The sequence below is a fragment of the Ammodytes marinus genome (genome assembly GCF_949987685.1).
Source record: "Ammodytes marinus genome assembly, chromosome: 2".
NCBI classification, from domain to species: domain Eukaryota; kingdom Metazoa; phylum Chordata; class Actinopteri; order Uranoscopiformes; family Ammodytidae; genus Ammodytes; species Ammodytes marinus.
Genome location: NC_137231.1, coordinates 27483591 through 27509685, shown reverse-complemented (window position 1 = coordinate 27509685; position 26095 = coordinate 27483591). Strand labels below are relative to the sequence as shown.

General features: G+C 39.6%; 1 protein-coding gene across 1 annotated transcript in view; it reads right to left on the bottom strand.

Annotated features, from left to right (window-relative positions):
* The window catches only part of col27a1b (collagen, type XXVII, alpha 1b), a 73936-nt gene that overhangs the window by 22940 nt on the left and 24901 nt on the right, over positions 1 to 26095 (bottom strand). Inside the window, exons 8-41 of the mRNA XM_080045187.1 lie at positions 25220 to 25264; positions 22296 to 22349; positions 20779 to 20823; positions 19725 to 19778; positions 19237 to 19281; positions 17179 to 17232; positions 16123 to 16167; positions 15763 to 15816; positions 15576 to 15620; positions 15300 to 15353; positions 14909 to 14962; positions 14056 to 14109; positions 13868 to 13921; positions 13733 to 13786; positions 13602 to 13646; positions 12490 to 12543; positions 12213 to 12257; positions 11997 to 12050; positions 11582 to 11635; positions 11301 to 11354; positions 10955 to 11008; positions 9202 to 9255; positions 8723 to 8767; positions 7867 to 7911; positions 7546 to 7599; positions 6853 to 6906; positions 6711 to 6764; positions 4747 to 4800; positions 4451 to 4504; positions 2581 to 2688; positions 2412 to 2465; positions 2038 to 2145; positions 1688 to 1741; positions 343 to 396 (exon numbers count right to left, since the gene is read on the bottom strand). Of these exons, the coding sequence (XP_079901313.1) occupies positions 343 to 396; positions 1688 to 1741; positions 2038 to 2145; positions 2412 to 2465; positions 2581 to 2688; positions 4451 to 4504; positions 4747 to 4800; positions 6711 to 6764; positions 6853 to 6906; positions 7546 to 7599; positions 7867 to 7911; positions 8723 to 8767; positions 9202 to 9255; positions 10955 to 11008; positions 11301 to 11354; positions 11582 to 11635; positions 11997 to 12050; positions 12213 to 12257; positions 12490 to 12543; positions 13602 to 13646; positions 13733 to 13786; positions 13868 to 13921; positions 14056 to 14109; positions 14909 to 14962; positions 15300 to 15353; positions 15576 to 15620; positions 15763 to 15816; positions 16123 to 16167; positions 17179 to 17232; positions 19237 to 19281; positions 19725 to 19778; positions 20779 to 20823; positions 22296 to 22349; positions 25220 to 25264 (1863 nt within the window). The remainder of the gene's footprint in view (positions 1 to 342; positions 397 to 1687; positions 1742 to 2037; positions 2146 to 2411; positions 2466 to 2580; positions 2689 to 4450; positions 4505 to 4746; positions 4801 to 6710; positions 6765 to 6852; positions 6907 to 7545; positions 7600 to 7866; positions 7912 to 8722; positions 8768 to 9201; positions 9256 to 10954; positions 11009 to 11300; positions 11355 to 11581; positions 11636 to 11996; positions 12051 to 12212; positions 12258 to 12489; positions 12544 to 13601; positions 13647 to 13732; positions 13787 to 13867; positions 13922 to 14055; positions 14110 to 14908; positions 14963 to 15299; positions 15354 to 15575; positions 15621 to 15762; positions 15817 to 16122; positions 16168 to 17178; positions 17233 to 19236; positions 19282 to 19724; positions 19779 to 20778; positions 20824 to 22295; positions 22350 to 25219; positions 25265 to 26095) is intronic.

Below are 26095 nucleotides of genomic sequence, written 5' to 3'. Positions count from 1 at the left end.
AATCAGGGGCAGAAGAGTCCAGGTGCTTAGCTAATTATATGCATTTGACAGCACTGAGACAGCACTGAGTTAATTGGATGTGTCCTAGTTCATATCATTGATCACATTAGGGATGACTTTGGGAATATTGCAAGGACAACAAGACAGACAGCGGGAGCACTAATTAGCGACACAACTGAAGTTCCAATACATCAAAAAAACTGACCATGCTCTCAAAGACAATGAGAGGCATGGCAGTTTTACAGTGTTAAATAATGCATCCATTATGGGCCTCCGGAGCTCATTAAACACAATCAAAGTGCAGACGGCTATTAGAGACAGCAAATAAGTGTGGAAATGTACCTTTTCACCTTTTGGCCCGGGAGGGCCCAGGGGGCCCTGTGCTCCCATGTGACCCTGTGACAAGAGAGAGAGAGTGTGGCTCATAACAGGACTGTAACCTCCTAACCTTCCCGTCCAATTTACTGTGTGAGATATTATGTTCCTAATGCAGAGAAACACATGGAATCCAAGTAGACACCTAGGGGTATAACTCTTATACGCTGGGAATGCAACAATGCCATCAATCATCTCTTCATCTTTTGTTGCCGTGGGGAACTCATGTTTTGGGTTCATAAGTCTGGTAGCAGTTAATAATGTAATAATGCTGCAGTCTTAATCTGAAAGTTTGTTAAAAGCTGCCTGCTATCATAAATATTCATTCTCCTTGCATGACATCCATAGAACATTACACATCTATTTTTTCAACATTGAATATTTAAACCTGGTTAATATAATTAAATAGCAAAGACTCATGACAAATCAAAGTCAAGTTACAGGCAGAAAACAGAGCAGTGATTTGTCGACAGTAAAGTCACTGCTCTGTTTTCTGACCCCCCCCCCCACGCACACACACACACACCACACACACACACACACACACACACACACACACACACACACACACACACACACACACACACACACACACACACACACACACACACACACACACACACACACACACACACACACACACACACACACACACACACATCAACGGCTATAGAGCAAAGAAGAGGCACAAAACAAATGGGATTCAGCTTGTGATTCATCAACACCAGAACAATACAATAATAGTGTTTGCCCGCAAGTCAATAGCTGCATTCAATATAGTTCTGTATGAAATATAAACACCTTCCAAAAATCAATTCCGTCTTTTAAAAACAGTTCGGTGTGAGAAGAATAAAACACTTGTTTAGAAATAATATCAAGGAGAAGGGCCTCACATGCACAAAATGGAACTGATTTATTGAATACAGCTAGCCTATGATGTTTACTCCTTCATCATCATCATCATCATCATCATCATCATCATCATCATCATCATCTCAATCCGGTATTGTGCCTGTTAAATGGTAACCTACTTGTTTTTGTCTTTCTACCCAAACACCCTGTTATATTGTGCAGGCACTACTACTATGTAGCATTAATATAGAAATTAAAATCTATTTTTCCCATTCAATATATTACATAGAAGCATTGAAAGAAGTCTTCCTAAAACAAGGTCAAAAGCACTTTAATATTAGAGATGAATTGACAGCGGAATAAAGAATCATGTAAGGTTTTGGAAGTACAGTAAATCCCATTTCATAACATCCTGCAATGAAATGTATTATTTCATCACTATTGAAGAAGCAGTTCTTACCTGGTAACCTGATATGCCTGGATCTCCTTGTTGGCCCATTCTCCCAGGAGCACCCTAAGGAAATATGAATCAATGCATGAATGAATGGATTATGGGATTAGTCTGACACATTTAAAGAAAACGCTTTTTCTAGCGCTGTCATTTTGACACAAAACAAAATAAATACAAAAAGGGTACACATATTCACACAACACAACACAAAGCACTGTCAGAATAAAATAAATATTGGTACAACTAGAAAATAAACAGATTAAGTAGATGTATGTTTTGCAAGATCAAGAAATATGTATTTTTAGCCAACATCAACCAACAACCGAGCAAGTCTTTCAAACTATCTGTGAAAGTCTTACCACCGGCCCAATGGTTCCTCTCGCTCCCTTGGGTCCGACCAAGCCCATCTCTCCCTGCTCTCCGATTGGCCCGCCTTCACCCAGGTGACCTTGGTAACCCTTGCTCCCCTGGAGAGAGGCCACAGACAAGCGGGAATGCAGAGAGTTCAGAAATGTCTCTGAACAGTTGTCTGGATATTTGGACAATCCAAACATTTAATACTGAAAGTCTATTTGAGGAAGACTCCAAAATGTCCAGCTCATGGAGGTTATTGACCTTACAGTTTGTTTGACACTGCAGCAGAGCAACTATTCAACCGCTTGTACAAGAAAGTAAAATGATGATCCAAAAATTAAAAGGTGTATTTAAGGCCCAAGCAAGTGAACTGACTAACCTTTTCTCCTGGTTTTCCTCTCTCACCAATTTGGCCAGGTTTACCTTCCTGACCCTTATTGGAAAAACATGAAAAAAACTAACAGGGTTATATAAGTGGAGAAAAAGAGATGTCTTACTCTTTTCATTGGAATTGAATGCAATGTGGAGTTGTGTGCTGAGACACTCACCCTGACACCCACTAATCCAGGGGGCCCAGGAGGTCCTTCCTGTCCTTTCAGACCCATTTCACCCCTGTCTCCTTCAGCGCCCTCTGTACCAGCGTCCCCCTTTTCACCCTGAGAGGAGTAGACCAAGTCCAATGGAAAAACTCAATCATACAATTGAGTTGCAACACACTGGACTATCTTGATGCAAGCACAGGCAACCTTGGCCAGGATTTTGGCCTTTTATACATTTAAATAAAAAAATCCGACTGGGAAAAATACATATATATATATATATATATATATATATATATATATATATATATATATATATATATATACAGTATATATGAATACATGACAAACCATCTTAATCTAATAAAATATTTAAAAAGTGTAAAGTCTTTCTGCACTAAGAGGTTTTCATATTCCACATTATAAACTAACCAAACATCTCCGGAATAAACAGGATAGACATCCTCAGAGAGTGCTAAGAAATAAATGATTTATATTAAACAGTTTTACACATTTTGAACTATATTCTTGTGCATCCTTCAGGGATGAATAAATCCATTCTCTGTCTGTCTGTCTGTCTGTCTGTCTGTCTGTCTGTAGGTCTGTCTATCTATCAATCTTGTATTAAAGCAATAGTGCACAACATTTGTTGCCCCCATGAGGAATTCTAAGGAATTACAACAACACTGCTATTAGTGGCAGTAGAATCAAGAACTGAAACATTTAATGGGCGCTTCTTGAGCTCCTGTGCCGGTGTTGGGAGGCGACATCAGTTTGTAAATGCTGCTATACTGAGAAATAGAGAGAGTTTTGTGCAGCTGATAGGCTTTATCAACTTTGTGTAAACTTGTTTGGCAATGGCTTGAATGTATCCAAATTCATGAAAAGATTACACACTATAGCTTTAAGAAGTGCTTTTCTAATTATTTAAATTCTCAGTAGGCTCTACTGTATTTCATGTCCAGTTCCTCAACTGTTAATCTCCACTTTGATTCTCACCATTTACATTTTTTCTACTTCTTTCTCCCCTTTTCTTTCTCTTGCTGCTCAGCCTGCTCAACCTGATACAACCTAATGGAGGTGTTTTATGATACAATAATGTCTCCTCAGTGATTTTGCACCTATACATTCAAACAGGCCTTTGCTGTTGGGTAAGAGTCACTTGATACTTTCACAAAATAAGTTAGAATCCTGTAATCATTGCCATATTTCAATTTTAAATGAAACAACAATGAGTCGTGACAATGCACTGATTTTCTTTCCCCAACAGTTAACAGCTAAAGCTGCAAATCCCCCTTGAGCTGCCAATTTCCATCCAGCTGCACCGTGGCCAAGAAGCCCTCAAAATGGTTTACTCTGCTAACTAACAGTAAATGTCCTGTACAGCACAGAGCTGGAAAGACTCTCAGGTTAACTCTCTGATTATTCTAATCCTCTTGTGTTCTCTGCTCTCTCATTTTACCTGCGTCTGTGAGCCAACACTCGTTTGTGTGTCTGTCAGCCATGCTTCCAGCAGTGTGTCTCTGCTGAATAGGCAGGATTATTTGCGCTTTCCATCTGACACAATTCTTTAGAGCTCTTAAAATAGTCCCGCTCTTTGTTTTCTCTAAGCGTCGCCACAATGCAGCTACAACTGTACAAAGGCCAATATCTCACAAACAATACTCGACTTGCTCCAGTTACAGTGAGCTGCTCCAGTAAACACGAAAGTTCACTGGGTTCCAAGGCATTGAGTTTACGGTAAAGGAGTAATCCGTGATGAAGTTATTGGAAACATTTCTTGGAATTAATTTGTGGGCCTGTATAGTAAAACACACTTTTAAAATTGCTGAAAGAATTAAATTCTAAATCACAGTTCTTCTTTCATGTTTGAACTTGCCTTGGCTCCATCAGGTCCACTTGTTCCAGCCTCGCCATCAATGCCTGGCTCACCCTTACAGACAAATCATAAAAAATATTATGGTTCCAATATGTTTTAGTGTTACAATGACAGTAATCACAAGAATCAAGAACAGATGTGTGGCAAGCGTGTACCCGAGTACAGTTTTTCAAATAAATTACCACTTCATTTACTCTGTGTTGCAAGTGTCATGCTGACTTTTGAAAATATTTTGGTGGGTTTGCCAAAGTAAATCCAGTGCACTTTAACTCATTAAGAAAACACGCGTGACTTACTCTTTGGCCGATCAAACCCTGCTCCCCAATGTTGCCAACTAGACCAATGGTCCCCTGTCAGGAAATAAACATGATAGTTCAGTTATTGTTGACACGTTTTATCTCTTAATGTACAAAAGTTGCTTTAACCGTGGTTGTTTTAACTACATTGTCTGGTGATGGTAATACTAGTAGAAAGTAGAATGTTTTTTTTTTTTTTGCATTTTTGAGTGGGAAATTTACATTTAGAGTACGGGGGGGGTGTTCAAGCACATGAATTATGAGACGATAGTATATAGGCACACCACAGCCATGGGCCAAAACATTTGGTCACGCATCGCATTTCATGAGCCTTCATGAAATTTGAAGGCTCTAGGACGTTAAAAAAACTAGGACGTTAGCTAGCTACCTCAATAGATATCTAGGTAAAGACTTACTTCTTTGCCAACCAGATTTCCCTAGCAACTGATAAACCTACTTGCGATCTGACTGAAGACAAAACATTAAATTAGAAACTACCTGCTCTAGTTTTGGCTGTTACATTCTGTCAGGCAAAGTGAGCATGCAGGAAAAACTCTGAGCATGCAGAAAGGTTATAATTGTGTGCTAATGGGGATAATTGCACACTACCTAGGGGGCAAAACCCCTTTTTTTGGAAAAACAGACATGGAGCATTGTAAAAGGTTGTTCACCAGAAATTATATCCAGGACCTTCCAGGATCCCAACCTGGGTGGACAACCTGGTCAACTAGCTGCTGGAAAGCTACAGGGGCCCAACATAGAGCAAATCAGAACCACTGTTTAAGTGAATGAGGATGGGCTAATAGGGAATTTTTTAAACTTATAAATATCATTATGAAACTTTGCAAGTTGATTACTGACATTAAAACCACAACTTTTTGTATTACAGTATTTTCCAAAAAGTTTGAATAAATATGAAAAATCATCAATATCTTACTAATGATGCGTACATTTGCATATCTGCAAAGCCCCAAAATCTAGATGTTGGACAAAAGCAGAGTCAATTTGTTTTTAAATTTTTAAAACAAAACAAGTGTCCAACTGCCTGAAGCTTTTCCTAATCACAGTTCAAATTTGATCAATAACCCATAGAAAATACATTTTTTACACTGTTTTTTACAAGGGAATGTCTAGCCGTTTCCTAAAATACCAGCTGGAGACTCCAAAAGGACACTTTTGGTCCATAGCACATGAAATGTAACTGTGTAAAAAATGTATTTTCTATGGGTTATTGATCAAATTTGAACTGTGATTAGGAAAAGCTTCAGGCAGTTGGACACTTGTTTTGTTTTCAAAATTTAAAAACAAATTGACTTTGTTTTCTTCCAACATCTAGATTTTGGGGCTTTGCAGATATGCAAATGTACGCATCATTAGTAAGATATTGATGATTTTTCATATTTATTTAAACATTTTGGAAAATACTGTAATACAAAAAGTTTTTGTTTTAATGTCAGTAATCAACTGGCAAAGTTTCATAATGATATCTATAAGTTCAAAAAAGTCCCCATTAGCCCATCCCCATTCACCCCCATTCACTTAAACAGTGGTTCTGATTTGCTATGTCGGCACGCTGTAGCTTTCCAGCAGCTTGTTGACAAGGTTGTCCACCCAGGTTGGGATCCTGGAAGGTTCAAGATGTCATTTTTGGTGAACAACCTTTTACAACGCTCCATGTCCATAAAATCACTTTGCCCCCTGGGTACACCTTACAGTATACATTTATTCAGCACATAATATATCTAATCTTATATTATACATTTAAATTATTCTTTGGGTGATAATTTTTCTGAGCATGAGGTGTTCCCCCCTATGACCAAGACCATAAACTGCAGCACAGGTTGTTTTCATGTCATCATCCCACACCAATGTCCATGGTGTTAAAAAAACTAAAATACAAAAACAAATCCAGTCCAGCGGTCCAAAATCTCAATAAACATTTCAACATATGGACAATTCTTCACCTTCTCTCCGGGTTCACCAGGCAGTCCTCTTTCTCCATCCTTGCCCGACGGCCCCTGTCAGAAACAGTGACATCCTTTAGTGTCCAGTGCTGATGTTTAAAGTCAATGGGAGTTCTTACACAAGCTGTTCCATCAAACCCACCTGTGGCCCCATCTCCCCCAGAGGCCCCATCGTTCCCGGTGGCCCTGCCGGTCCCTGTGGAGAAGCAGTGGCATCAATAAAAAGGTTAAGAGTGCTGTCTCATCTTAGACAAACACTTCTCAAAGTGACAGTAAAGGAGAAAGAAATGTGAAAGAAAAACAGGAACCGGAGATAAATTAATCTGCGGGGCTGAGAGCCTTCAGAACATTGAGCCAAAGCAGCGGCGAGTGATGAAAACAGTCCTGCTGTTATAAAGACATTCCGGCTACAATAAAGCGGCCTCTCCAGACAGAGATGCTGTAAATCACATTGTGTCAGACTCGCTACTTCTCTATTTGTCTCTTTGTGGCTCTGGCAAGATTGAGAGAGGGGATGAGGTCTTTTGGGGATTTTTTTTTCAAGGATATTGGTTTATAGGAGGCCCTGAGTAAAAGGTGTTAAATTGGAAACGTATAGTTTATATTAAAGGTCAAGAAGAAGGGTGCACAGTAGGTTCTGGAGAGCCACAGGTATTTACACAATGGGACACCATGGTTTCTGCCTATATCCCTTTTATGAGATTCAGTAATCACTCAAATGTCACACACTTGATCCACATGAATTAAAAATCACCACACAGTAGGTCTTCGATAATTGGGATGATATGGATTCAAAATAGGGTGCACTGATCAATATACAAAATAATAAACTCACTGGCTCTCCAGCAATTCCTTTGGCTCCAGGAGGTCCTGAAGGTCCTTGAAAACCCTGAAAGCAATACAGACGTTTATAACATACACACACACACAGACACACACACACACACACACACACACACACACACACACACACACACACACACACACACACACACACACACACACACACACACACACACTAACAGTATTTATCATACATGTTTTAAAATGCTACAACACCAACTACAGTAACAGTGTGCCACATAAGATGCTCTTTTCCACCCTTTAAAATCAAAACAGTCCTAAAAGAGACTTCCGTTTAGCCCCAATCACTTACTGGAAATCCCTTGGGCCCAGCTTCACCTGTCTCGCCAAGCTTTCCCTGCAGCAAAATGACACAAATGGAGAAATAAGTTCCACTCTAAGAAGTGAGTTTCTGATTAAGTTGTATTTTGTTTTAAACCAGGTCAACTAAAATAGGTACAGTCAGAGAAGTAGTTTTTTGTGGGGGGAGATGTTTCACAGTTTTGTCAATAGTCTAAGAACAGAGGGCGATGTAATATGGATGGACTGTGAAGCTCACTGAGCAAATGGCTGTTTGTGATATTGGGCTATAAGGCAACTTTATTGTGTGTTCTTGTGCTCCCTTTAGATTTTACGGTAACCAAACCATACGTAACAGAACAAAGGGATGATTAAATATAGGGCTGCATGTAACAAGTTTTATGATTATCTGTAACTTTAATGGGTTATTTTCAAATAAAAAAAATATGGAGAAAAACGACAATTGGTGAACGCCCAAGATTCGGCTTTCAAAAAAAGGTTTTGGTCCAACCATCAATCCACATCTCAAAGATATTAAATTCATAGTGATATAAAACAGAGAAGCTGCAAATCACATTTAAGAGACTTAGGGGAGTGAGTGTTTGGCATTGATAAACGATCAGTGGTATGAAATAAACTAAATACATTGAATTAAATACATTTATGTACCTAATAATAATGGAAACTCTCACAGGGATGGCCCCTGTGACTGCATTACAAAGTACTTTTACTCTTTATACTTTTAGTATTTTTTGTTGATAATCCTTTTTAATTCTTTACTGCAGGTTACATTTAAGCATTGCTACTGTTACTTAGGTAAATTAATATAAATACTTCTTCCATAGGTAAAGAAGCACAATGTTCCTTACCATCTCCCCAGGGAATCCCAATTTTCCTGGTGGACCATCGAGGCCCTGCAAAAGAATCCAACAGTGTTAACTTAGCTTCCTCAAACCCCCCAGAGTTAAAATGTTCCAGACTTCCAAGCTCTACCAATTATATTTTAGGAGTCTTTGATTTAGGGTTCTGTTGTTCGATTTGTCGTTAACAAAGACCGTTCCCTAAAGATTCTTTGGATGTTAAATATAGCCAATAATAACAGTCTGCAGAACAAAGCTGCTTGTAAAAGTTCTCATAATTGCTTTCTTCCTCTGGTACAAAAATGTGGGCCTTTTTGTAACATACTTTCTTTTCGCAATGAGACAGTTTTGATGTGAGCCATTAGGAAGTTGAAGGCCCGACATGTAAAAGCTACATTATCAATAAAGGGCCACATATGTGAACTAAATTTGACATTTAAAATGTTTATTAAACATTATAAACTTTTACGTTATGACCATGTCCTCACCATTACTCCAGTGGACCCGTTTTCCCCCACCGGGCCATCAGGTCCCCTCAGACCCTATACAAACAAATTAAAACAGTCACTGATGCATACGTAGCTTTGGAAAGTTTGGCCTTTAAAAGACCTGAGGCACATGTTGTTTGACATACAAAGTCAATGAATTAGGGCACTTAATCTCCATTTTTTTCATCCATAATCAGCAAAGCCTTGGAGGCAGTTGACTGTGGTTAAGCCCGGATAGAAGAGACACCATCAGTGATTGTGGTTGTTTTTTGAAAATGCTTGGCATCTGTGAATAAGCTTTGAAGCATGCCCAATCCACACACTGTGTAGACTTTGTCCCCCTCTTTCCACCATCACACACAGTGGCACCGTCAGCACACTGGAGTTATTGTATAGAAGCCTTTAGGAAAAGGTCACAAATCCTGCAGATGATTCATCCGTGCCATTAAAATAGCACCAAACTATTCACTGTCAGAGAACATTAAAGGACTGTCTGTGTGCTTTGCTGGCTGTTCATGAAAGCATCTTATATAATTCAAACAGAGCCAGAGCAGAATACAGCTCCTACCTACAAAAGGTGATATGGTACTAGCCTAGGGGACTGATCTGTTTTATTGCCCCTTGTAAAAATAAACATTTCCGGAAAGCATAACAGCTGAAACTGTATTGGAAAAGTTTAAATGATCTCAATCCAATGCTTTTTAAATTTTTTATTTGGGGGGCAAAATATGATTATTAAGATCAATATGTTGTGCGGACATTTATCGCTTTCAAACAGAATTGAATGACGGGAAGTATGCAAGGGAGGGAAGTATGCAAAATTTAAGATTAAACTTGAGAGCACACACGTAACAGGATTGGATACATCCTCCAAATAATTGCCACTACTTTTCTTGGGATCGTATGATTAATTTCTTGTACAACAAATTGCTTGATATACTTTTGGGTATAGACACGGTCCACATTTCTCTGAAGAATAAAGCCATTATCTTCGTTTTGTAAGCAATATGACACATTTAAATACAATAAAATTAGGCAGAGGAAAAGGTTGTTAGTGGTTTTTCCCCTCCTGGTCTTTTTGACTGGAAATTACTTCAGACAGGGTAATAAGGAACTGGTGTTTAATCATACTGGTCTTAATTCTATTTTCCAAAGCCTTGATGTCATTGTCGGCTATTATAGTTATTAAATATTACATTAGCCGCTGCTTGTAATATCAAAGGGATCCGTGTAAAACCAATCCACAGAACGAAATGCCTTAATTACACCACTTATTCATGTTAGATCAATTATTCATTCAGTTCAATGATCCTGCTGTGTAACCAAAAGCTATTTTCCCAAAGTAGAAAACTCAATTATGGAAAAGCCAGCGAACATTGGAATTATCCTGGGTTCATGGAAGACAAAGCAACGCACACATGTCGCCGTGTAAAGAAACTCCAGGTTTTTTAACTGGATGTAGAGTAGCAAGATGTTGAGAGATGTAGAGATATACAATACTTCATGTTTCTTAAAGTTTTTTTTTTCTTTGGGGAAAGTTGCTGAGCAATCTTTGGTCTGTTGTGCTGCACCAAAATGGTGCAATCCATCCAAAAGCTGCAGATATATCAGTGGTCGACAAACCACCACATCGAAATTGCCATCCGTAAAGCCATGATGAATTGGGTGTAGATAGAATTGTTGTGTCATATTATATGTTAACAGACAGTTATCCCGTGTTACATTGTGGTCGAGACAGTTTTCAGTAAGTTACCCTCATGCCTTTGGGTCCTTTGATGCCGGCGGCTCCCCTTGAACCAGTAGGCCCCTGAATGGATGTGAAAGAAAAGTTAATGCAATAGACTACAATATCATCCTTTTACTAACTAGACTATTTCTACAGTACTAGGTAGTTCAGTTTTTTGTTACATAATGTCAAAGCTTGTTTTTGTATTGCTGCATGTACCATATTGTAGCTTCTTAAGAGCTTTATCTTCTTTAAAACATTGCCTACCAACAATGTACTTTCACCCTTCTTCTATGCCTCGTGGAGGCATATAAGCCCCAGGGCATATTTCTTGTTATATTCGACAATTAACAAAACTTAAAAACTAACTTACTGGGATCCCTTGCAGTCCAGGTGGCCCCGTTTCTCCAGGTATTCCAGTGTGACCCTGATGGATAAAATATTACTCAAATGATATCTAAATGATTTATCAGAGAAATCTTAAAAAAGCTCTTAGAGCTAGACCAAATGTGGATGGCCTTATACTATCTATCCTATTATATGATTATTGTTTTAACACTTAAATCAGTCACTCCAAACATATAACACCCCCATCCCTTATATAGAATTGATCACCCTCTGGTACGAGAGACATTGTCCGGACTTACTCCTTACCATCGGCCCCGATTCACCTGCCGGCCCGGGGGCACCTGTCTTCCCTCGATCACCCTGAGGATCCACAAGCCATGATTAGAGAAATAGAAAACGGGATTGGCAATTTATGATTATTTTAATTTCTAATTAATCCGTCTAATATTTTTGTAGAGCAATTGCCCTTAAATGAAAAAAAGTGTTTTATCTACAGAATGGTTTTCAAAAAGTCGAAAGTAGCAATCACAATTTTAATGAGCCCAAAGTAATGTTGTGATATAAGCGAGTACAATGCCATTTATCACAATTGCTGTAAGTGACATATTTTTTCAGAACTAATCAGATGCAACATCAGTAGAGAGCAGTTTAACTGATTTAAATAAAGAGCAACAGAACATTGTCACACTAGCAAAGTGTGACGAATGGACATAATGCTAACCTTTTCTCCGGCGATGCCAGTTTCTCCACCAGGCCCGACAAAACCAGGCAGTCCCTAACGGAGAGAAAAACACGCTGTCTTAACTATCTCTTGCTTGTGTGAGTTCTATTGATGTTATATTTTGCATAGCAGGCTTCACTACAAAACTGGCACACACAGAGACACACAGCGAGCATCAAACAGGACTCAGCAGAAAAGAGTTAAAAAAGTCTTTACCCTCTCGCCAAGCTTTCCGACCTCGCCAGTTATCCCGGTCTCGCCCTAGAGCAAAGCAGACAATTAGCATATCACAAACTTACTCATGCCTTTCGTCTTTTAGTTTCAAATCTGTTGAAATGTGCTTGGAGGCCCTGTTCCCCCGGTGGTAACGGAGAATTAACATCTAATTTACACATTTCCAGATGATTCATTATCATAAAAGAAAGCCGGAGAGAGAATGTTCCGTTTAAGACGACAGAGTTTCGGTAGTGGATGTGTGACTATTAGGTCTGACCTTGAGTCCATCTGGGCCTGTCAGTCCAGGGATTCCCTGCCTCCCAAGCCTGCCCTGAACAGAAAGCAAAACATGACACAGAGAACGGCACTGCAGCTCGACAACAACAAACACTAAACCCTTTATCTTCTGGTAGAGGTACCGTCTGCTGTCCCTCGAGAAGCCGTGGCATGAAACAAAACCTCATTTTATGCCCAAACAAAAAACATTTAAGAAACTTAATGATCCACAAAACAAAGAGCTGTTTCCAGCATCAAAAGGCTTCCTATTACTCACACAAGTCATCGGGTCATTGTGTTTGTTTTCCGTAATCACTTGTGGGTTATACTTTTGGGAGATGGCAGACTGCAGTCAGCCATCGCAAAAATAGAGTTTCATTGGAAGTCGTCTCTATTGTTTAGCCGGTGATGACTCCACACAAACACATTAGAAAGGAGGCTGCAGACTTTTATTCACAATGCAGTTCAAAGCCATCCTATTTTTTAAAGTTTGTCTTGCGGAGCCTCTATCCCCTATGTTCAGATGCTAACAATTTAGAATATATGTACAGTATATGTATGGTGGAGATTTTTGAAAAGCAGAAGACACAGGTGAATATTTCAGTTATTTAACAGTGTCCCTTGATCCACCGATTTTAAAAGCACTTTAGATCTCCCATTTATACACCAATATAATCATAACTCAGGATTGATTTCACATATTCCTTTTCCAATGCATTCATCTTAAAAATAGTCGATCATGTGATACAATTATATTTGACAAACAGCTATATATTTTGCTTTGACATTTAAAGAGAGTTTGCTTTTGTTTGTGATTGTGTGTGAAAAAAGAACATAGCAATTATGCTGACCAGTTTGGTAAAATTAGTATACAGTGTCCAATCGGAAGCCTTTCAAAACAGCTTGAGAACAATAGAGACATCAGTCAGCCAAAGGAATTACGGTCCATAAAGGGTCATGGTCATTCCTCAAAATCTAAATTTAGGCAAAGACTTGTGGTTTATATTTAGCACAGCAAGTATTGCGGTGCTGTGTGTGGATCTTAAGAGATACCCATGATATCGTATCTTCTAACTGGTCTTCAGTTGCCGGGCTTATCCAATCAGCACTCACCTCGAGTCCAGCCGGTCCAGCTGGCCCAACAGGTCCCTCATCCCCCTGGCCATAAAAGAAGTGTCAACAAAGGTCAGAGGGGGAAAATTGCTTTTCTCATTTATTGATTTTCATAAGTTGGTCAACCCTACCTGCATTCCAGGTGTTCCTCTCGGTCCTGGCAAACCTCTTATCCCTTGCTTTCCCTATAGATGAAACACTGAAAATTAACTTTCATTTCACTGACAATTGGCATCTTAAGCTTTAATGTTACTGAGTGTACTAACCCTGGGTCCTTCAGGGCCATTTTGTCCTGGTGGGCCAATGTCGCCTGGAAAGCCCTTTGAAAACCAACCACAGCTTCATCACCAAACCTCAGCAGCACACAACATTATGTTACCATGTACAATGATAGAATGCCATAACTATATAATGTAGTCAAAATATAATACTAAGTAAATATACCGTGTCATACCTCTGTGCCAGGAGGGCCAGGAAAACCACCAGGACCCTTTTCACCAGGTTTGCCCTAAAGAAAAAACAAAGGATCTCACCATTACCTCACAGATCCGAAAACAAAAAATAATTTCAAACAAATTGACAATACCGTTGGCACCTCATAGCACTTCTTTATTGTGCTGTTATTATCTTAAAGCAACAGTCATTTGGGGGCGCCCTTAGCTCAGTTGGTAGGGCGTCCCCCCCGCCCCCACCCCACCACTCAGACTGGCCGAAACATTGTGTTGACAATGTGTTGCAGGTCAAGCAAGCAAAAGATTGGGTTTTCCATTAAAAAAACTCAACCAGATCAGAAAGCATTGCAAATATTCAGAACATTAAGACTGCATGAGTGTGCACTTTGGTGGATTAGTCTTAAAGCCGAGGCAGCAAATGCACTGGGAATTTTCAACACAGCTCTATGAGCAATTGTTACAGCTTGATTAACATACATTTCTTGGACCAGTTTTTCGACACGCATGAGGGCCTGAATGTTTTCTTTCTTTTCTTCAAGAGCACCAACATGTTTTCTTGCATCCCAAGACATTCTGTATGATTTGAGCAAAACCACTATACTTTTACAATATTAGTTTTTTAATCTCAAGCAGCTAAGGAAAAAAGAAAGCACTAATAGCCTTCACAACAAGATTTTAGAGAAGCTGTGTCAACTCACAGCAGAGACAATACTTTATTTATAATGTATTGATCAGCCCAGAGCTTCACAGCATACAATTTCCCAAAGCAGTTGAACAGAAACAATGAGCAGCTAAACTGTGCTATTATTAATATAATACTTTATGTTTTTCAACTTTTTCTCTGCTGGTGTTTACCTGTGGGCCAGGTAATCCAAGAGGACCCTGCAAACCAGGTGAACCATGGATCCCCTGTAAAAAAAAATAGAAGCCAGCTTCATTTAAACAAGTCAACCAGACAAAAAAAAAGTAGGTACGTCTTGATAAGATACAGAAAACACACCACCTACATGTATAAAACAGGAATAAAATATATGGTAAATGAATTAGTCTTGTATTGCACTTTTAGAGAGAAGAACAAGGAACGTTCCAATACATCTCATTGACCTTTGTACACAAACAAATTGATGGTGGCACAGGTGGAAGCAATCAGCAGTTCAGTGCCTTTCTAAAGACAGTCATTGTACAACCCATCTTATTATAAAAGGATGACCCCACTCCACCTGAGCACATACAAACACACTCCTACCTTGTCCCCTTGGAATCCACACTCCCCTTGCTCCCCTGGAATGCCAACGTCCCCCTAAAGGAAAGAAATATGAAAACATAATCTGAATGTTAGCAAAAAATAATAATGCCAGCAACATGCACAACAGAAGTGCTGGCTAACACAAGTTGTGCATTATAACTGTGTTGTCTATTAGCTTCCTCAGGAATCAGAGATATAATATTTTTTTAGGATTTGTCACCTCAAGCATTCTGAAAATAGGAAGTTAGTAGTCTGAGAAAGACATATGCAGATCACCTTATCACCTTTCAGTCCGGGTTCCCCTATGTTTCCATTTACTCCCTTGGAAGAAAAAAAAACATGATTAATGAGCAGAACCCTGGGTTCACTTGGGTAAACACACTCAAGCTGTGGAATATAATTGAATCCAAACACCAACCGTGTGACTGATCAAAACTGGACATCATTAGAAAATATAATTTACCTTGAGCCCTGGTGGTCCTGGTAAGCCCATAATGCCAAAGGGACCCATGTCTCCCTGCAAACAACAGCAAAACACACATTTAGAATGATGAATGTCCAGTTAAATCCCGAAAATGTAAACTAATAATCTAATATTAACATTCACCGTAGATTTTCAGATAATGTTGCCACACTATAACCCATACCAACAGCAGGTTATACTATACCTAAAACAATTCTCAGTACTCCAAGAAATTATATAAACATGTTTTTTTCCCTCAAATGTAGACCTCTGCCAAACAAACTTTGAACATTTTTAACAATGTTGATTCAAATCAAATTCACAAAGTTGTACAATTAGTGAGGGTAAAACAACACTTACAATAAGACCAGAGACTCCACATGGGCCAGGAGCTCCCAGTTCACCCTAAGAGAACAAATAAAACGAGATAAAGAAAAGGTGCATCACAGCGCAGTCAAAGAGCGTACAGCATATTTCTAAATGTGGTTTGTTTACTAGTGTTTTCCTCCACCCATGGCCCGGATAATGTATTTTCTCCACTCATTTGAGCACAATCAGTGAGAATTTGGCAATCGACACACAGAGAGGCTTGTTGTCTAAATGATCAAGCCTGCAGCCACATGCCGTGCCCACATCCTCTCCAAGCGACCGGTCCAATAGAGAGGTGGATGACAACCAACCGTGGCCTTCCTGTCCCTTCCTATATTCCTCTGTGCATTACAGGAAATGAATTTGGCCAAATGGAATATCCCCTCTTCAGGCCTGGAGGAGGCCAATCACAATCTGACACTGACCCTGTCAATCATCAGCAGTTAGGGTCATTTTAAAATAGAGTGAAACCACTGTTGGCCTTATATCAGTGTGGATTATGATGGGTGAGTGAGTTACTGAATGACTGCTCATAAATGTCTCCCAGTCAGTCCTATGAATAAATAAAATCATTTTGATGTAAAACAATGAAATTAAATCGGGCTTTGAATTTTTGGTGTTTTCAGGTGTAGTAGCATTTGCTTTTATAGTGTCTTCTTTTTGCATCTGCCTTTAAGAGTGTATTTTCCAGTTTCTTGTTAAGCATACTGTACAGGCACGTAGCTGGCTATGGTGGGTTGGTCTGAGCCCCTTTGTTTCCATACCCTATGTTTACATACCTGTTTAGAGAGCCTAGGCTGTGTATTAACACTGGACTTTTTTTCAGCGCACACACAGTACGGACAGGTAGCAGATTTCACTGATTTTGACAAAAAAGCCATTTTGGCAACAGGCATTCTCCAGAATCGCTGATTCCACCTTTGAGTCTGAAGTCTTGTGAAAATGTTTGTCAGTTGTAATGTAATGGACTTTGCTGGTCACACAAGATGAACTGCTCTGTGCAAAACGTGGAGTAAAGGGAGCATTTATCTCCTTTATTTTACTTACTGGGTTCCCATCAGGGCCAGGAGGTCCCCTCTCTCCAAAGTCACCAGGAAACCCCTGAGCACACAAAGAAACAGGATGGTCATATAACAAGTGGGGGAAGCAACTGGCTTTATCATATTCAAACAGACAAAATGTTGATTATTTTGACATCAAGGTTGGTCAGTGGTGATATCATACCAAACACGGTGGGATCAACAAAGACAAGTAGATTTTATTTACAGTATATAGCCCAATATCACAAATGTCCTTCAAGCTTTTCAATATACAGCACCCCCTATCTTTAGACCCCCAAAAGTGTTTCCCAAAACAGAAGTTTGCAGAGTAAAGCCAAGCAAATCCCATCAAATGCGCTCCACACGCTCCATTCCTGGGAGACCGGGAGGAAATTCCATGGGCTGAGAGTTTCCGAGCGATCAAGTGTCTGCGTGTGCACATGCTGGCAGGGAGCGCTCAGCGGCCCGCGAACCAAGCCCCCAGGACCTGCCTAAATGGCTGAATAAAGCTGCTTGGCCCAGGAACTGCTGACTGCGTTCTTTCTTTTTTTTTTTTTTGCTTGGTGCTCGTAATTCCATTATGAAGGCAGAACAAGAGGAGTGATGCAGCCACAAGGGCCACACGCTCAATGAGTGCTTGTCAACGTGCCAAGGTCAACATGCAAACCAGCGCTCATCACGGCTCAGCAGTCGCCCACTGAAGGCGAGCGCTATGGTTACATAAATGATAAATGGCTGAATAGAGGCGAGATTGCACGTTTTATGTCAACAGATAGAGAGGAAAAAGTCAAATGTATGTATGAAGCCTTCAAGAGATGGAGGAGTTTTTTTTATGTTTATGTGGCAGTCTGTTAGATTCAGAACATTAGGCAAATGTTGATAAAGTAATTGATGCAACATGAAGCCCACGGGACATTTGGAAAAGTCTGCCTGTGTTTCCAAAAAATTTTGTTAGGTTTTTATCAGAAACTTATGGAGGTCTTTGTTCTCATATACTGACAAGAACTTTCAGTTAGGTTGGCAAGACTTTTCTTTATGTGATCTGTGTCATGGAAGATCTGCTATGTGCTAAAATAAACCATGAACTGGATAAATAAAACATCTAAAGAGAAAGGAGGAGAGGAGCTGTTCAACAGCAATAAATGCACATTGTTTTCAAATTTGCGTTTTGCGGCCAAGTTGTTTCAGGCTTTGGGGCATGTGAATAAAGTGCATCATCTCTGTTGGATTAAACATGACAAGTCCGTCTCTCGTGTGTCTTTATGGATTGTGTTCTACTGCGGAACTGCTGACTCAGGACAGACAAAAACGTCTTGTGTAAAAGGACTGACCTCTCTCTTCACCGCAGAGGAAGAGAAATGGCATGCTCATGACTTGGCTATTATGGGCATATTTCTTTGATCGTTTCTGGATAACAATCCAAAACAACATGTACAACCAGACTAGGCCTGGGAAAATACCAGATTTACATTAGTGGTTATGTGCAGTTTTCAGTATTTTCCATGTAAGCCTGCAAGGATGGGAAATTCACTGCCAGGCGCCAATGACTATAGACTTCCATGATCTGTGGGTAGAGACTCCGAAGAGCCAAACCCACAACTGACACAACCTATTATCATATCAGTCTCATGCAAAACAAGCACAGTGTATAACATACAATGTTCCACAATCTACTTCAGCCAGAAACAAATAATCATACAAGATTTATAAATTTAGGAGTCAGCCGCTTTGATATGATGCCAGCTATACATATACTGTATACAGGATATTTACGTTATCTGCTGAACATCTGTGTTTCCAATACATTAAGCACAATTTTGAGTGCATATGTCTCCCTTTATAACAATCCCTTTAGCAATTCCTAGAATCAATGTGTGCCAGTATGGACATTTCAAACAGCCAAGGCCAGGAGGGGCTACACGCTGAACAAGGGTTTCCGTCAACGTAATGGTCATTTAATACACTACAAATAGCCCTACACTACAGTAAGGGTCCATAGATCAAGGCATAACACCCGCGGCATTAAAGAATGTTATCTGAGAAGTATGTTGAGAGAAAACTTTACCGGCCTACCCATCTTGCCCTTCTTCCCATGACCGCCAGGAATTCCCTGGAAACAGGAAAGAAAGCATAGTTGAGAGACAGAGCGAGTGAAAAATGGTTAAGGCGCCAAAGGGGAGATAAAAGTGCATCATGTCAAGGATTTACTAACACGAACATTTCAAAACACTTGATTTGAGATTCTGTGCCGATTCTTTCATCTACTTTCCAAGAGCTTTATTTGATATTTTCGAGTCGTGGCTGGGTTAAAGTAAATTTAAATCCACCTCCAACATGTAGGTTTACATGTAGGTTGTTTTGCCCCCTGGCTTTATCCAATACAGCAAAAGGGAGCGTGTGCTCACATTGGGCTTGTAACATTGATTTGTTCATGTGTGCAGTGCATTCCATGCTTCCAAGAATTACATATATTTCTAGTTTGTCATTTTGGCCTACGGACAGACAGAGTAAATTCTCACTGTGTTGCATTATAGAACACCCACTAATACTCACTCTCTCGCCGTCAGGACCAGGAAGGCCATAAAGCCCAGGGATGCCAATGTGGCCCTAGAGAAGTGAATGAAAGATTGAGTGGAGGAACAGATGAGGCAGAGAAAGACGGGGAAATCAAAAGAAGACAAGGGCGTGCAATGAAAGTTAGCAGAGATGATTGATATAGTGTTGTACACATCCAACAGATCTTCACAGACACATGTCTAAAAATCTCTACACAGACAAGCTGTGATGCTTTGATCTGTTATCACAGCGAACTCTTTTTGCTTCAGTGGGGTGGTGTTGAAGAGCCAAGCCTTGAGGCAAGTGTATATGCCCATGGACTGCATGGTGCTGGCTTCCACGATGTAGTCCAAGGGCACATACCCTCACATCAGGGATCTCTGAAGATCTCGCTGCCAAACCTGTCAGTGGAAAAGGAAGGGGGGAAAAAAGGGTGTGGAAACAGCTGAAACAGAAATTGCAATGACATTTAACGAGAAGCTAACATCTGAATGCATTAGGGTAATGCTCGGCTGCAGAGCAATATAGTTTAATGATATTTGGTTAACATTTACAAGAACAGCAAGCACAAAAATGATTTAAAGAGAGCCAGAGTTCATTGCTCCTACAGTACTTTAAATATACAAACAGAACCATCTGTCATGATCATCAGGTAGTTAACAAGGGAAGACAAGTGGTGTTTATGACCTTGGTCTTTTTTATGTATCCACACTGGTTAGCTAATTCATTAAGCAGACACTTTATAGTTTGCGTAAGAAAGTGAAAGTGCAAAAAGATTTCTCTTTACAGAGAAGAATCACGCTTCTCTCCCCTGTGGCCTTCAGTGGAAGATGAGTGAGGGCGCATGACAACAACATAAAATACAAGTTAACAGGGAACGTCCTTGTGAGGGTGCTTTAAACACCCTCATATAAAGTATTTACTTTCAAAGCCCCTTTTATTGACAAATGATAAAAGAAAATACTGCCTTCAGTTTAAGGCAGTATTTTAATTTATAAATATATTTAATAAAACAAATCAAGCAAAGTCTTTTGTCCCAGCATCTACTTACCCGGACTCCTTTAGGTCCCATTTTCCCTACAGGCCCGGGTAAACCCTAAATGTAACAAATGACAAAACAAATTTCTCTGGTTACAAACAATGGCAGAATACATTTTTGTCCAAAGTGAAAGAAAAAAATGCTATGATATATGTAACATTCGGACAACTCTATCCATATTTTTTTATATTTTAATCAGCCTTTTGGCAGGTATTTGTAGTATTAATACACACAATTCACAACAATTACTCAGAAACACTCCCAGAAAATCCATTTGTGTGCAAAATCTCCCCCTGCAACTATAAAGATCAACTCGCGGCTCAGGAGAACTCCCTATAGCAAAGTGAAATGCTTTGACATAATCCCCACAGCCCTAGTGATTCACAGTCCACATATGGTAGGGGGTGCTAAAACCTAATCCATCACACACCACTAAGCGTCTCAAGGGATCACAGACAGTCATAGGCAGTGCGCTAATGTACACAGGGAAACACTGAGACCAGAGCCTGAACTCTACGTTATCATAAACATTCAGGAAACATAAGCGACAAGTAGTTAACCAGCTGTTTGTAGAGAAATGAACAGATATTAAATGTGGGGAAACACTAACAGTCACTAGCTTTGGCTTCTTAAGTTAAGGCGAGACACTCAAAAATACTTTGTACATGTCAAAAAATACCGTTTCAGCATGTTTAAAAAAATAAAAAGTATCATAAATCAGACAATTAACAACATATAAACAAATCCTTGTGTAATAACCTTTAAAATAGTGCAACTGAAATGTTGGTTGATATACAGTAAGTGCTTTATAAGTTGAGATTTTTGGTATTGAAGAAAACCAATGTTGAGATAATTGCGGTTAAAGATGGTTGTAAAGGAGAAAATATAGAGTTGAAATAGACAGGGTTTAGTAAAATAAACACATACATGTACATTTTGGACTTGCCATTTAAAATAGTATGGAAGTAGATATGTTAAGGAAGCAAAATAGACACAAATATCTGAATTGACCAGTGCTTGAAAAATCAATGTTTTGGCTCGCAGTGTCTCACATTAAACACTATTCCTAGAAGTGGAGTTAGGAGTGACGCTGAGGCACAGAGCTGTGGCATTAGTCACACTTTTATTACCTTTCCTTTCTTCACAGGAGTGTTTACTATGGAAACCTTTTGAGATTTTATTTCCCTGCTAGACCTGGGGCATCGATGGCTGAAATTCCACCACAGGTCGCCTCAACATCTCGGAGCAGTTTATTTTTTTAAATATTTTATTCCACTACAAACTTTTTATTTGGGTTTACCAAATTAGATTTTTTTCAGGCTGACCCTGAGATGCCCATGGCATCCAATCCAATATCTTTAAATGTTTAATATATCTTTATGTGTGTGTGTGTGTGTGTGTGTGTGTGTGTGTGTGTGTGTGTGTGTGTGTGTGTGTGTGTGTGTGTGTGTGTGTGTGTGTGTGTGTGTGTGTGTGTGTGTGTGTGTGTGCCCTGCTCAACCAGCACCGCAACACTAGATTTACTGCACCTGCCTGCCAGGATAGCCTTTGGCCCCGGGGCTTCCATCATCTCCCCGTTCGCCCTGTGGAGAGAGAGAGAGACGGGAGACAAATCAACACGAGGAGAGAGAAGAGACAAATAGAGGGAAATAAAAGGAAGAAAGACTGAAGGATGGAGAGAGGGAATGAGTATTCTCTACTCTTTCGTTTAGGCAGACATGGTTTCTGTTGGAGCGTGGATTAAAAGAATAGAAAGCCAAGAAAGACAGAAATAAAACCTAAAAACAGGCAATTAATGTATGTAGAAATAAACAAGTCAATCAGTCCTAGAATAATTTAAATCTGTTTCTGAAAAGAGACTTCTTGTTTTGTCAAGTCAGTGTTTTAGGAAAAAGGCGTCATTCCAGATATTGGTACTCTAACCATTCAATTAATCTTACAGTAAGTGCCGTTATAATGCGGTCGAGCCACATGCTGCTCAGACTGCTGTGAGCAGACTTTGGCCTTAATATATTTATCCTCATCAACGCACATTATAATGTGTGAGTCATTCCTTCCTTGTGGTGAGACCAAACCAAATGCATCCCTCAGAGAGGAATGTTTACTTGCACATGTATGGAGAGAGTTAAAAAGGATTAGTTAGTGAAGGCATGCAAGAAATGACAGGCTGTTTGGTTGTGGACCACACTCATCATACACTGGTGATAGTTATGTCACTGTATTTTTAGATTCCTAGCAAAAATCTATAATGATTGGTTAGGAGAGATCAAAATATTAATGGCATGTTAAAAATGAGAATGAAAAAAAATCGTTTTAATGGAACCAGAGAAACAGTAGTCATAGTAGCCGTTGTAAACGTTGTAGTAGTATTAGAAGCTTTGTGGCATTAAAATATATATTGTACAGCAAGAATAAGCAGTACAATACACAGTTTTTCTATGCAGGTAGCATGTTTTCTTCATATCTTCTGTTCTACGATTACAAGTACTGAAATACATTAGCATACAGTGAAGCTACTCACATGCAGAGGGGGACAATGAAAATGTTGTGTGCAAGCAAACCAAGCAATTCGACTGATGGACAGTTGGTGGCAGTAGCATGCCAAGAAACGTAGAAATGGACAAGTTAAAAAAGAAGAACGTCCTCCACACACATCCTGCGTCTACCCCTGGAGCGCGTCGCGTTCCGTTACTGCTGCCTCTCTTGGACTTTTCTCGGCCACACATGGAACGTCTCAGCAGCTGCTGCTGCTGCTGCAGCGCTGCTTCTAAAAGCCCTATCTTTCTACACAGAGTTTTCATAGATAATTCCCATTAAAATTAAGTTTGTTCGTGTCATTTATGATGCATATGATTTATATTGAGTCTAATATTGAGTCTCGACAGTAATCCGTGTGGCCCATTGCCTTTTATTTTAAATTTTTTTGCCATATTTTCGCTTGTTGGAAGTTTTATTTTGAAAGGGACACACCAGGAAATGGTGAAACTACAGCGAAAGCTGACGGTATGAAGTCAATATGACTCACAGCAGAGTATTTCTCTCTCAGAAAAAAATAGGCGAGCCTCCTGAGGTAAAGGGGAGCGTCGCTGCAGACATGCCTCCGACGCGCATCAGCAGTGCGTCTGAGGTTGGATGTGTGGCCGCTCTAGGTTGATTACACAGTCAGTGAAAAAAAGTCAGACCCAGACGCGCAGTAGACACGCAGTAGAGGTAGGATGTGTGTGGAGGCCGGAAGACTGCGTAAACATTTGCTGTGATCAAAATCACCCCCTCACTCATTAATTTTCTTCAACACTCAGTCAATCGAGATTTGGTCAGTACTGACAGGTGCAGTCCTACATCAGCCATTTCCGTAGATATAAAATCCAACGCATTGCATTGTGGGATTGCTAGCAGAAAAGAGTGTACGTGCCATGGAAGCGATAAACTTAAACAGACAATTAAAATGACATAGATACAGTATAGTGCAATGTGCAGTGAGAAGAAAGTTTTTAGCACATATTTCTAAAAAAATAATAAAAATTCAATAATGAATGATTGAGGAAGAAAATGTGTCGCCTTGTTATCTTTATTTGTTTAGAAAAAATTCAATCGACTTCACTTAATAAATATATATAAATAACTTCACATTTGAATACATGGCCAATCATGTTCTACTTGAACCATTTGATATCTGAGTAATTTCCCACAGAAAATAGTTCCTTCGTTCTACGAGTATACTTTTAAAAAAAAATTGTGTGACACAGCACATTTTTCTGAGCGATAGTACACAGGATTTGGGCTCAGAAAGGAGGTGGAGGGGGAGGAGAGGGAGGAATGACCCAGGGGTGTCCAAACTATTTAGCCCAGTTGTGCCTCTGCCAAATATCTCCCTTTCTCTATTCCCGCCAAGATTCCAGAACAGCTAATGTCTCTTTTCTCTTACTAATCCCCCACTCCTATTTGTTAAGGTCCAACTGTGTCTGTGTTAATATTTTCTCTCCATCGATCCCTCCCTTTCTTTCTTTTTAACTATAAATGGAAAGACACGCTGCAGTCTTAAGGGGACTGTTGCTGTAGACTCTTGGCTCGTCCATTAGATAAGTAAACATACATTGACATACAGCTAACAGTGCAGCCACCAGACGGACAAACAACATGCAGTGGATTTAGTCAGCGTGATAACACTTCAAAGGGACGGAGGAGGGATTATGTCAGAGAAATACCAGGTGAGTTTTTCTTGCTGTTCAGAACATCATCTTTGCTTACCCCATAATAATGCTGTTACAACTAAAGTACATTTATTGTAATTAGCAATCTGTTTATTACCCAGTTTCCTATGAGCAACATTACAGCTTTTTCGTATACCAGTGAGCATATTAAGAAAACAACCATTGTACACATTACATACATGGGAGAATATGTCTACTAAACATCAAATTGTAGTCAAGATTAAGAAGAAATAGGTACTTACAGGTTCACCTGGGAGACCAGAATAACCAGGATGCCCTTTTTGTCCCTGTTGATAAGGAAACAATCAGTTAAGAGTTTGTGCACATCCAACAATGAGAATAAGTGAAAATATATTGGTGATCTTATTTCAAATTCTGATCATGAAGCTTACTTCACAGCGAAGTAAGCTTCATGATGTTAACCTAAAGGGATTGTTGGCCTTGGGAAGAAAATATTATACATTATAATTGTGTTGTGTAAAATGCATCACAATTGTGTTCAAAAGCCTCTCAGTCAACATCGGAGGGGCCGAAATGATATAGGCTATATACATTTTTTTATTGCATTAAAGAGGGCTTTTTTCCCCGTAACAATAAAATGTTCAATAGAATAACTTAATTAAGACCTGTATGGTTTAAAAGGGTACACAGCTAAGACTGTGGAACGAACACAACACTTATCGGCAGCTTGGTTTAATTAACCCTGAATAAAATGCTTTGCAATTTCTACACAACAACAATGCCATTTGAATGTATTGTTGTAGCACAGCTGCTTGGCCTTGAGCTTGTCTAATCATTGCCATCACTGCACTCTGACAAAACAATTCAGAACAATCTTACAGTAAACCAATTAGACAGGAGCAAGTGAAGCCCAAAAGGGTAATTAATGGTCACCTTCTTGCCTTGTGGTCTCAAATGAGCTTGCCAGCTGGTTATAAATGCAATAATCTCTTCACAATCAAAGCCTACAGTAGTACAGATAGAGTCATGTGTAGTTGTCTCTGAGGGGAGAACACGTCCATCCCTTCAAGTGTGAAGTCATTAGCAACCAGCTGTGTTGTCCTGTCGACAGCAGAACAAGTAAACCACAGGCGTCCAGAGGCTGATGTGAAAAAAAT